The 13,274-nt window shown below is 47.2% G+C and overlaps 1 protein-coding gene across 2 annotated transcripts in view; it reads right to left on the reverse strand.

The window, feature by feature from the left end:
• Window positions 1–13,274, reverse strand: part of SYN3 (synapsin III) — a 444,404-nt gene that overhangs the window by 57,959 nt on the left and 373,171 nt on the right. For both annotated transcript variants that reach the window (XM_036093503.2, XM_036093504.2), the window contains exon 7: window positions 11,732–11,794. In XM_036093503.2, the coding sequence (XP_035949396.1) occupies window positions 11,732–11,794 (63 nt within the window). The remainder of the gene's footprint in view (window positions 1–11,731; window positions 11,795–13,274) is intronic.

Here is a 13,274-nt window from a genome sequence, read left to right on the forward strand (position 1 = left end):
GGCCTGTCTGACTTCAGGGCTACACGCACTTGGTCCATCACCCAGAGCATCTCAATAGGTGCTCTTGCGTCTGTTCCTCTATCCCTTGGGGTGGCTGGAGGCCCCTGGCCCTTTTCATTAGCTACCAGCATCCTCCTCCATGGACCCCGCTGAATCCTCTAAATACAGCCTCTTGTCATGACACAAGAAGGCCTGAACATCATTCCCAGCCCCACCACACTGCCTCCTTAGCATCTTCTGGCCTCGATCCTGGAGGATGGGGCATTGGTGTGGAGGTTTCTGGGAACTGGAGGCCAGGAGTTGAGGCAAGAAAACGGGGTCTGCCAATAGCATCTCATTTGTCCGGAGGCTTGGTCGAGACTGCTGATAACCATTTAAGACATCTGCTCATCCTGCCCCAAGCATGCACACACACACACACACACACGAGCAACACGCATGAGCACGTGCACACACATGTGCATACACACATGCACATGCTTCAAAATGTAGTAAGCTCTCTGGTTAGCTCCTTCCCTGGCTTTCCCTCACAAACAACCCTGCTGTTGCCACCCGTCAGTAGCAGAGCCAGCAGCCCCTAAATTGACTGACTTCCAAGAAGGCAGAGATGTGGCTGGTTTCTCTTCCAGGAAGCTTGGAGGGAGGTTGCGCCATGCTGGAGCCTCAGTGAGGCAGGCAGCCTCTGCCTGCTGCAGGACATTGCTTCTCTTGCCTGCCGACAGTAAGAAGGGGCCGCACCTGCACATTTTGGCTGAGGACAGCCTCCGTGGACACGCAGGCTGTGCTCCCAGTGGACCTGTCTGGAGGCGGCTCTCCTCTTGGCATGGGTGCCAGGACCGGTGGAAAGAGTGTGCAGCCTTCCTGGCATGCTGTGTGCAGCCTTGGGCAAAGCATTTTGCCTCCTTGATCTCTGCTTGCCTCATCTGAAAAATGGGCTTCATGGGAGCACTATCCACCTTAAAGGACGGCGGGAGCTTGACTAGGCCTCCATTGTGGATGTGACTGTCTAAGGCTGGGGGAAAAGTAAGGAGCCAGTAATCAGAGCCAGTAAACTATACGGAGCATTCCCCACCTCAACAGGTGACACATGCACCCTCCTCTTTCTGAGGGGCTCCTAAGGGGATGACGTCTCTGGTCTTTGTTACATACAATACCAAGATGGGTCAATAGATATCACCAGGAAAACAGAGAAGAGAAAAAAAAAAAGGAAATCTTGCTGCTTTTCAATGTCCGGTCAAAAGTATTTTGCTTTTCATGGAAGAGTTGTGTGGCGAGTGCACACAAAAGCAGTTAACTGATTCTTTCCAGATCAATCTGTCCCTGGGCTTCTGAATCCTCTAAATACAGCCTCTTGTCATGACAAAATGTCATGACAAAATGGGTCTTGTAGGGGATGGGAGTGTACACGGTCTTTAAAACCCAGTGCCAGGAGTAAGAGTTTTCTTTTTCTCCTTCTCATTGTCTTGCATCAGTGTCCTCCGTCTTGGCTTCGGGCCTGGGGTGAGATCAGCCCACCAGCCAAGAGCAGTTCATATGGAAAGGTCAGTGCTGGTCTCCAAGGTACTGACATGTTTTTTGGGTGGAGCCCCGTGAAATTCTTTACAAATCAACTCTCCAATGAAGTTGGCGGGTCGCCTTATCAAGGGAAGAGATGATTGCACCAGCATGTTCCCAAGTGTCCCAGGCAGCCTGAAGCAAAGGGCGGAAGGACCTGCTGATCTTGATTCAAATCCTGCTTCCTGCACTTACCAGTGACTTTGGGCAAAACAGCTCTTAGAACCTCTGCAAAGCTGGGATCAGAGGAGATGTTGAAGGTATGTATCCTGGCTCATGGGTGCTCAGAATTGTATACTCTCTCTCTCTTCCTAGTTCATCCTCCCATCTAGTCTACTTTGAGTGATCCCAAAGAAGTTGAATAATTTTCTCAAGGTCACAATGCTGGCAAATGGCAGAGTCAAGATGAGAACCCAAGGAGGTCTAAGTTCAAAGCTCATATTCTCCTTCACTTCCCTCCCCATCTCACACTTACTTTTAACACTTCTTCTCACTATTCTTCTGAGCGATCAGGTGAGGAAAATCATGACTATTTATTTGACACACGGCACTTACGTGTTTAAATAAATTATGTGTTCAATATGCTGGCCTTGGAGGTACGGGGCTGACAAGAAGGACCCAGGTCTCCTGAACCCAGGCCAACCAAGAGCCATGCAAGGATGTGGGAATTGGCAGAGGACGTGCCACCATTAGAGATCTAAGCCCGAAGCCCTCCTAAAGAAAAATGAGTGGATGGTCCAGGTGGCTTTGCCTTCAGTATGACAAACATCAGGGTAGAGAATCATAAAATGACTGTTTTAGTTTGCTTCTGTTTGTGCTCAGAATCGTGGCATTTTGGCATCCAAAGGAAGAAAGAGACATTTAGGACTCTACAGAATACACGTGTATGTGTGTGTGTCCACGCGTGTGCGTGTGTGTGATATAAACACACATATGTACAAATACATGGCTGTGTATGTACATATGTACATGCACACGGGTGCACAGAGCTGAACCTCATTTGCGATAGTTATCTTCTAGGACATTGCAGCCAATACTGATTTAGTGAATACTGAACCATTGCTCCTAAGGGAAATACAGGGTTCCTAGAAGCCTCCAGTCACAAACATTTTCATCAACTGATCAATACATAACCTGTTGTATGTGTGCTTCCATTTCAAGCCATCTTATTGAATATATATTGTTGATTCATTAACTATTAGCCAACAGCACTATAACTCATGCCTGAACAAAGCTTATCTAACACATATTTTTTTTCCCTGTAAGAAACATCACAGCCTTCTTGCACTTAGGACTTCTTGCACTAGACAGTACTTCAGCACTACACTTGTGTGTGTGTGGGGGGGGCATTTTAAACAATGAAATCACCACGAGAAAGTGCAAGAAGGTGTAAGTGTGGCTCGACATAGTAATGTTTACAGTATGAGAGCTGAAACAAGAAGGCGCACCGTTGCCTTGCTTGACCTCAGCAGAGAACGCGCACATTACTGGCTGATCTGCACGTGTCTGTGAATGCGTGCGAAAGTGCCAGAAGTGATTTGGGGATTACAAATAAATTTTAGTGAGTAGTTGAATTTGTACATACGGAATCCATGAATAATGAGAATGGTGGTTTATACTGTGCTTGTAGAGAGGACAACCAGAGGCTCTGAGAAGGAGAGCACAGTGCTTAAAATTTTCACTAAGGTGTAAAGGACTGCTAGATCCTCCGCCAAGGGTCCATTTTGCTCAAGAGAAGCAGAGAATACATGAGGCCGGTGGTGATCTCAAGGGAGTGGCAGGGTAGGTGAGAGAGGACGTGGGGGGAGGGAGGAGCTGAGAGGGAGGGTGGTGGAGTGGGTGAGGGTCCCTCCCTGTCCTCTTTCATAGTCTGGCAGAGACCTTGAACGCCCCTCCCCTGGAACACCTTGCTGGCTGGCTCCCCTCCCCTGCTCTCACCCAACTTGGCTTCTGCTGAGCTCTCTGGCGGTCTCCCAGGTGCTGGGGAACCTTCTGGTTTCTTAATGGCTCCCCTGGGTTCCATTTGTCCATTTGCTCATTCCTCGTCCTCCCTCCTCCACTACCGTGTTCTTGGGCCACGACTCCTACTTAAAGAGCGGATGGTGCTGGGAAAAGATCACTCAGTGAGTCAGTCTAAGAGAGGATACGAGAGCCCAGGTTGCTCAGAGCTGGTGACAGCCACAGCCCTGGCCCAGTGGGGTGTGCAAGACGCCTGGGCTGCTGGAAACGTTGAGTTGAGGAGCTGCCACCTTGGCCCTCCAGACCAGATGCAAGGACACCTGAACCCTGTCACTCACTATTCCAGGCTTAGCAGGACAGCAACCCCTGTGCACACGGGGGAAGTGTTAGGATGTCCAGGTCTGGGCTCAGTCAGCCCGTGACCACGTCAATGTCCTTTGCTTCTGTGAGCCCAGGCACCGGAACTAGGCTGTCCAGGGTTGGACCCCAACTCCACCACCTACTCCCTGTGCTTCAGTTTCCTCCTCTGTAAAGTGGGGGTACTAACTGTACTTACCTCATAGGGGAGTTATAAAGATTGCACTCAATGAGTGAATATATTTCAAGCACTTAAAACAGTGCCCATGCTGGGGCGCCTGGGTGGCTCAGTTGGTTAGGCGACTGCCTTCGGCTCGGGTCATGATCCCAGGGTCCTGGGATCGAGCCCTGCATCAGGCTCCCTGCTTGGGAGGAAGCCTGCTTCTCCCTCTCCCACCCCCCCTGCTTGTGTTCCCTCTCTCGCTGTCCCTCTGTCAAATAAATAAATAAAATCTTAAAAAAAAAAAAAAGAAAACCAGTTTATAAAACAAAACAAAACAAAAAACAACAGTGCCCATGCAGAGTAAACTCTATTAAGCATTAGCTTTTATTATTATTATGGTTATTACGTTACTGTTATTATTACTGCTCTTATCTCTAAAGTATGGAATGGAGTCAGATAATCGCAAAGCTCTTTCTTTCCCTTCCTGCACTGTTATTCGGGATGCTCTCGCTGTGTGGCCTCGGGCAAGAGCTTCTCCTCTCTGGGGCCTCACGTTCTTATCTTCTATCTTGCCAGGACTCAAGCCCTGAGAGTGTGAATCTATGAAATAAGGATAAGGCACCTCCCAGGGTGGAGTTAACTTGTTATTTGGCCTCTCCTGGGGATGTTCCTGACACAAGCGGTTAAGTAATAAGAATAACAGTTTACATTTGTAGTGGGTTTTTAAAGTTCCCATTCACTGAGTGTTTATCAGGCACCCTACCAAGCCTTGAGTGATTTATTCTATCTGGACTGCAACCCCAGGAGGGCAATATTGTCCCCATACTGGAGATGAGGAAATTGGGGCACAGAAATATTAAACAACATCCCCAAGGACACACAGCCAGGAAATGGTCAATCTAGATCCAAACTCCAAAACCTCAATTCCAGATGCTATAAACATTACCTGCCCCTTGTTATACTGGCAGTTGGCCTTGAACTTGACTTCTAATCCTCTGATAGTAACATGATCTTGTGCCATTCCTTTCATTGGACTGCTCGTACTATTGAAAATAACCACAGATTCTCATCATTGGAAGATACATAGGAGTGTCTCCAGGGCGTCTTAACCTTTGGAAGGGTCACAGACCCCTGTGAGAAGCTGAAAGAAGTTATGGACTCCTTCCCACCCAGAAAGTTCGTACCATATCTGCACATAAACACACACACACACCCCAAAAACATATACACAGATTTGTCCCAATTTCAGTGGTTTCAAACATCTCAGGCTAAAGAGCTCATGCAATGCCTAAATTCTCTTGAAACTTTCCAGTAAGTATTCATCTTTGGTCCAACTCTGCATTGATGAGAGCCTCTTCCCTAAAGGACCGTCTATTCCATTAATGTTCCCCTCGGATTGTTAGAAATTTTCGCCATTGACATTTGTTCATTTCCTCCTAACTTGGGTCCCAGCTTTGATTGCTAGATATTATTTCAAATTGGTCCCATCAATCTACTCATGACAATTCTCCATGTTTCTGCAGAGGCTGGTGATGCTGTCTCTAGCAGATGCATCTTCCCTTCACTGCTCAGTTAATCTTCCCCGGGACACACTCATTTGTCAATGGCTTTCTCAAACACCCGGAATGGATGTACAGCCCAGAACCCAGAACAATCTTCTGGCCATGGACTGCAGGACTCTCACTGTATTCTGGATATCAGATCTCCATGAACATGTCCTGGATTACATTTTTTAAGCCTTATTTTACTTCGAAATATAACACATACAGAGAATTGCATAGTCCAAAAACAACAGTCCAACAAGCTATCACAAAGCAAACATCCACATCAGCGCCATCCAAGTCAAGAACTAGAACTTTGCTCACTTCTGCCTCCTCCCCATGATCACTCCTCCATCCTCCACAAAGGCAACCTCTACTGTTTTATGGTAATGATGTTCTTGTTTTCCTTAAACATTTTATCATCTAAATACGTATCCCATTTCACGTTATGGTTTAGTTTCCCTGGGTTCTGAGTTTTATATAAATGGAACCATTCAACTAGGCATTCTTTTGTATGTGACTTATTTCACTCAATGAAATAAGTGTGTGAGATTGTTACATATAGTTGTAGTTCATTCATTCTCATCGCTGGAAGCTTCCACTTGTCTGAATATACTGTAATTTATTTATCTAATCTATTATTAATGGGTACGTGGGCTGTGCCCGGGTTTTGGCAATGATGAACAAGCTGCTATAAACACTGGTGAGCATACGCATGCATTTAGGCTGGCTGTACCTAACAGAACTTCCGTGTAACTTCTCAGTGGATAACATCAACCTGTCTTCCAAAGCAGTTTTAATGATTCACACTTTCAGTAGTTGTGTGTGTGTGTTCCAATTCTTCCATGTCCTTGCCAATGCTTAGCAGTACTCATCTTTTTAATTTTAGCTCTTTTGGTGGTTACACAGTGGCATCTCATTGAGGTTTTAATTTGCATTTCCCTAATGACTAATGAGGGTGAGCCCATTTTCATCTATTTATTGCATATTTATGGATTAGAGGCTTTGGCAACTCCTTACTCATCTGACTCATACTGAAATTACAGCCAAATGGAATAGAGTCTCTGACAGATGATGCTGTTTAGTCATATCTCCTTTATTGACTTCAATTTTGGATTTTAGGACCCCAGAGCATGTCTGAACATTCTTTTTTAAAAAGTAATTAATTAATTAATTAATTATTTAAAGTAATTTCTACACCCATTGTGGAAATCGAACTCAAGACCCTGAGATCAAGAGTGGTGCGCTCCATCGTCTGAGCCAGCTGGGCACCCCTGAACATTCTTAATACTCATGACAGCTAATATTTATTGAATGCCCACCATGTTCCAGGCACAGAGCTGTGTGCTTGACCCGCATCACGTCTTCTAATCCTCACAACCAACTTATGAGGTTGCTACTATGATTCCCTGCATTGTACATTTGAAGAAACTGAGGTGGGGAGGCTATATAACTTACTTGCTAGATTCAAATCAACACCCGTAGCCACTATAACACACTGCCTCCCAAAGATGGAAACATTTGACTACATAAAAAAAAAAACAACCTTTAAAAATGCTTAAAAACTGAGTAAGAAAATGGACATGTAACTGTCAAATCGAGAAAAAAAGTTGCAAAGTATGACAAGGGTTTAATGTGCTTAATATGGAAAGAGTTCTTACAAATTAATAAAAGGACACAATAAAAAAATGGCCAAAGGTTTCTGCAGTTAGGTAAGTCTGTGGAATTCAGCACATCTTTCATGTTCTTTTACCCCAACAGTGTATCCTAAGCAAATTTATGACTCATAAGTTCCAGTTGGTAGGAATGCAAGCTGGTACAGCCACTCTGGAAAACAGTATGGAGGTTCCTCAAATAGAGCTACCCTATGACCCAGCAACTGCACTACAAGGTATTTACCCCAAAGATACAAATGTAGTGATCTGAAGGGGTACCTGCACCCCAATGTTTATAGCAGCAATGTCCACAACAGCCAAACTATGGAAAGAGCCCACATGTCCATCAACAGATGAATGGATAAAGAAGATGTAGTATATATATACAATGGAATACTACTCAGCCATCAGGAAAAAAATGAAATCTTGCCATTTCAATGATGTGGATGGAACCAGAGGGTATTATGCTAAGTGAAATAAGCCAATCAGAGAAAGACAATTATCATATGATCTCACTCCTATGTGGAATTTAAGAAACAGAACAGAGGATCATAGAGGAAGGGAGGGAAAAATAAAACAAGATGAAATCAGAGAGAGAGACAAACCATAAGAGATTCTTAATCATAGGAAACAAACTGAGGGTTGCTGGAGGGGAGGGGGGTGGGTGGATGGGGTAACTGGATGATGGACGTTAAGGAGGCCATGTGATGTAATGGGCACTGGGTATTATATAAGACTGATGAATCACTGAACTCTACCTCTGGAACTAATAATACACTATATGTTAATTAATTGAATTTAAATAAAAAATATATTAAAAAATAAAAACTTACTTTAAAGCATTTTCCAAACCTATTTGACCAACATAGGCTTTAGCATCTGAATAATTATAATTCTTTGGAACAGACTTTGAAGCATGTTGAACTGTGTAATAACCATTGCTTCCTCTGGTTTCTGGTCTGGTAAAACTTTCAACAAAGGAAATGAAATTAGTTTTGTCCTGGGTTTCTCAACCTAGACATTATTGACATTTTGGGCTATATAATTCTTTGTTGTGGGGTTGTCTTTGGCATCATGGACTGTTCCCAGCAGCATCCCTGGTCTCCACTCAGTAGATGCCAGATGCCAGTAGTACCAGCCCCACCCCCCAGTTGTGACAACCAAAATTGCCCCATGGAGGCAGAATTCCCCTCCCTCCATAAGAACCGTTGGTCTAGACTGACTGATTTCTAAAGAACCCATGGTGCTCCCCATGATTACCTCCTACCTTAATGCCCCCACCCACACTACATAGCATCTCAATATATTTTGACTTCTGTGCCTTGTGACAGACTCTATTCTTTGTTAAGACAGTATCAGGGGCGCCTGGGTGGCTCAGTTGTTAAGCATCTGCCTTCGGCTCAGATCATGATCCCAGGGTCCTGGGATCGAGCCCCGCATCGGGCACCCTGCTCAGCGGGAAGCCTGCTTCTCCCTCTCCCTCTGCCTGCCTGCCTGTCTGTCTACTTGTGATCTCTCTCTCTCTCTGTCAAATAAATAAATAAAATCTTAAAAAAAAAAAAAGACAGTATCAGCCCATCTTTCTTGTCTTTGGGTCTTTCTTGTTTGCTAGAACTCCTTCTACCTCCAGGCACAGCAAACCATGTACAGTTCCTCAGAGGCAGAGCTTCTTCCCACCCTTCTATCCTCTAGGTATAATTAAGCTCCTTCCTTCAATCCCTGTACTTACTGCACGCCCTACAGACCCCCAACACACATTATACCTATTTACGTGCCTGTCTCCCCAAGTCCTTGACAGCAGAAACTGCGTCCTATTTATCTTCTGATTTTCAGCACCAAGTAGGCACTAATCAATATAAACGAACAAAGGAGAGAAATATAATTGACGATGGGTCAGCAGGGACCTAGGTGGATTTCCACCAACACTGAGTCCATTGGCAACCTCTTCACCAGTTTTCTCCTAGGAAGGTTCCCTTTGCTGTTCTCAGGAAGACGATCTTCCTTCTTGAGAGAAGTAGAAGTACCATAGAAGGTACCAATTTTGTTTTTCTCCCTCTCAGACATGAATATGACATCATCTGCTCAGTCGGCATGTCCAGGCCATTCCAGATAGTTTTCTCATCCCAAACTGAAGGAGAAGACCCCTTTTCCCTTGATGTCAGCATTTCTCCAAACCCTAGTTTATTCTGGCCAGTGACACTTTTTATCCTTGGATATGTGTCCTCCTGTCCATGCTTCGGGCGTCCCTTTTGAGCCTGAGTTTCAGACCACCCCCTCCCCCGAGCATTGCATCAGTCTCTTTAAGTATTCCCTGTCGGGGATAATTTGAAGCTTGAGAAACAGAATTTAATTCTTGGGAACTCTTTAGCTTTACTAGAGTTGTCCAAGATGGTGGCAGTGGGCGGCAAGAAAGGGACTGGTTTGAGCAACATTAACAAAGGCAAGTGACAAGACTTGAGGACCTATTGCACGTGGAGGAAGGAGAGGACTCCCAGGGCTCCCAGGACACCCAGATTTCTGTTTTGAGACAACGGAGGGACTGGTGGTTCCTGCTGCAGAGCCACCCACGGGAGGCGGAGGAGGAGGGCGAGGAGGGGGAGCAGGCTGTCTGGGACGGTTAGAGTCTGAGGTTTCCATGGGAGACAAGGGGGGCATGTAGAGGAGGGAACTGGATATAAGAGCTGAGGCTCTGGATGGGAAATGTGACCCAGGGGCTGTTGGTGGTGTGCAGGTGCCATGGGAGCTGAGAGGGCAGATGAGTGCTCAGGTTGCGTGTGCTGTTGGCACAGACACATTAAGGACGGGGCAGCAAGAAAACAACACGAAGGAGACTGTGAAGGAGTGGTGGAGACAGAGGAGAGCCAGGAGGGGAGCATGAGTCAAAGGCCACTGGAGAAGGAGTTTCAGGCAGAAGGGATGGCCAGCAGCTTTAAGAGATACAGGGAGGGCAGCTCCCATACGGATGGAAAAAGTGCCCGTTGACTCAGCAGCAGAGGGTCGCTGAGGACTAAAGCAACCCCTCAGCGGAGTGGAGGGGCCGAAGCCCAGGTGCAGAGGTGCAGGGGGGCTCAGGAGGAGGGGCAGTGGGGCACAGACACAGGGACGTGTCTAAAGAGGGAGTCACTCATCCATCTGCTTGCCCAACAAGCTGAGGGGCCACTGGGCCCCCACTGGGCCAGGGATATGGCAGTGGACAAATAGGCAAGACCCCTGCCCTCACGGTGTGCCCTTGCAGGAAGACGGAAGGGAGGGAGGGAGGATTTCTTTTAAAGACAGTTGTTAGAATCATCACCACTCGACAGAAAAGGCCAAGAGAGGTCAGATGGCAACTTGTTCAAGTTCACACGAATGTCAGAGCTGTGGGTCGTGCCCTGACCCGTCTGGCCCTTTCCACCCTTTGCTGCCTGAAGGGGATGGAGTTTAGGTGGGAAGAGATGACACAGGAGGCATAATAGGGTGGGGAAGAATAAAGGCGCCAGGTGCAGGATTATTTATGGCTGGGCTGGGCTGGGCCTACTCAGATCAAGGTTTCTATTTATTTGAGCCAGAGACTTGAGAGGTGGCCTGTGGTGGCCCCCACGCTTTCCCACATTCCCACCCCTCTTATTTAGGAGTAAATCTCCCTTTCCTGTGGGCACCCTGATCCACACAGTTCAACTGGGGCTGCATCCATCTCCACATGTGCTGGTTAGGAGGTGGGCCCAGGAACCCAAGCAAGGCTGACCCGCGTCCCTCCATGGGATTTACATAGAGATGCTGGAAAGAGACACGGTCTTTCTTCCTCTGCGGCAGTGAGCTTGGGGACCAGGGTAGGCCACCCACAGCCATCTTGACTATCTGAAGAAAACACCAGGCAGAGATAAACAGGGACAAGAAATACAGGAGACTGAGGTCTGATGGCTTTGCTTGGGCTCCTGGATCCAGCTCTGCCCAGATCTTTCAAGAACTCTCCCAGACTTCCTGGTGGCTCAAACCAATGGATTCTCTTTTGCTTCCTGATTTGAGTTGCGTTTCTACACTTGCGACTGAAAGGATCTGACCAATTATGACAAATATGTCAGCTGTGCCTGTGAAAAATATATGATGTACTCTTGCAGAAGCTAACTGACTCCAGGGGCGTCTCCACGGGGCCATATGTATTCGCCTCCTTCTAGGTCCTGGCCGTGCACGTGGCGGGGAGATGGGTAAGACAGGAGCTTAGAGAGCAGCCGTGGAAATGAGGATGGGAACAAAAGAATCAGCATCTATAAAATGCTTTACATTCATTGTTCCGAATCCACAATCATAGGAAACAATTAGCTAGCAACTCCTGGCAGGGTTCATTGGGTATAGACCGAGCTGGAGAGACGCTCCATGCTATGGGAGCTCAGAGGAGGGGTGGGGGGAGGACAGGGTGCATCCTGAGCCAAGGTGGGGCTGGCGGGGGACAGAGGGAGAGGGGAACAGGTAGTCTGGGGAGGCTGCGTGGGTGTGAAGGCCAGTATAAGAGCTGCTTCTCATACCTTTCCCATTCCAGCGTGGGCGTGTCCCAGCTTGACCACCACGGGGAAGTGTGGCGCTGTGAGCTGTAAGAGACAAGAGGAAATCACTCGTTAGCATCCCAGAGCAGTGCCACCGACAGACTCTGGGCACCGCCTTTTCTGTAGAAAGATTCAGTCATCTGATATTACCCGGAATCCCCACAAGAACGCTTTGACAGATGGTCATCCTGCTGCAGCTTGAACACCCAAAATGCCAGCAATCTGGGCTTCCAAAAGAAGCCCTGAGCTCTTAAAAGCAGCCTGCCTGGGGCACCCACCGAGAGACGGCAGGGAGGAGCAAAGCGACTGGTTTCGGATCCTGGCTTCCCCGCTTGTGCAACCTCAGGCAAGTTCTACATGGATCTGTGGCTCAGTTTGCTCATCTGTAACATGGGGGTGATGAGTATCCATCCCATAGGGTTGCTGTGAGGATCAAACAAATTATTATATGTGAAGTCTTTACGTTCTGAGTACCCAATGAACGGCAGCTTCGTGATTCCCATTATGGTTCTGCCTTACGTTAACCCCTCCCCCAAGCCCTCTCCAGGCCACCCTATGAGGTTTCTTAATAATAGTGGTCATGCCACCACGGACACAAACACGCATCGGCTGCACCGTGTTGGGCACTGTTCTGAGCAACTGCCCGGTATCATCTCCCTTCGAGAGCCACGCTACTTGTCCCGCTGGTTCCCTGTAGCATCCTCAGCTCCCAGAACACTGCCTGACCCAGAGAAAGTGTCTGATGATGGAGTCTGTGCTTCATTCACCCATTCCTCTTAGCAAGACCTAGGAAGCATGCATGCCTCTCCTTATGATGGAAGAGGAGAGGACGCTCAAAAGATTAGGTGCTTACTCATACGCATGGTCACTCAGCTAGGAAGTGAGGGCACCAGGTCCAAACCTAGGCTATGCATTTCCTCCCTCATTCTGTTCATATGTTGTTTGAGATGTGTTTGCTTGGTGTCTGCAAGTCTTTTTGGAGGTGCTTGAGGATAAAGGTTATCCCTTCTAGTTATTTAGTAGTGACATCCTAGTCCCCCTACTTGGATCAGCCTGGCCATGTCCTACTCTCTGTGTTGTCTGTCCTAGTCCTCGTCACTCAGTCCTGGATTGTCTCCTGACAGTGCTGTCTGTCCTGACCCTCTGGCTGCCTTTTAAGAGGAAGAACCCGGCTCTTCCCTCTTGGTGCCCAGAGTCTAGTCTGACATGGAACCGCTGCTGTATGTGCTTTGGAAGGCTCTGCAGTGGGTCACGGAGCCATTCGATGGGCCTCATCTCATTGTTTACCCACTCAGTGGCTCCATGAGGCAAGCAGGGAAGGTTTGTCATCACCATTTCACAGATAGGAACACTGAGACTCAAGGCAGGTGCTGGGAAGGGGTGGAATTGGGACGTGAACGTGGGCCTAAGCCTGAAAAGGTTTTCCCTAAGATCTAGCTCAGGGCTTCCTGCAGTAAATGAGGAATAAAAAAATGTCCCCCTTATTCAAGCTAAATTTTTTTTTTAAAGATTTATTTATCTGAGA

The sequence above is a fragment of the Halichoerus grypus genome, chromosome 6 (assembly GCF_964656455.1).
Source record: "Halichoerus grypus chromosome 6, mHalGry1.hap1.1, whole genome shotgun sequence".
Taxonomy (NCBI): Eukaryota; Metazoa; Chordata; class Mammalia; order Carnivora; family Phocidae; genus Halichoerus; species Halichoerus grypus.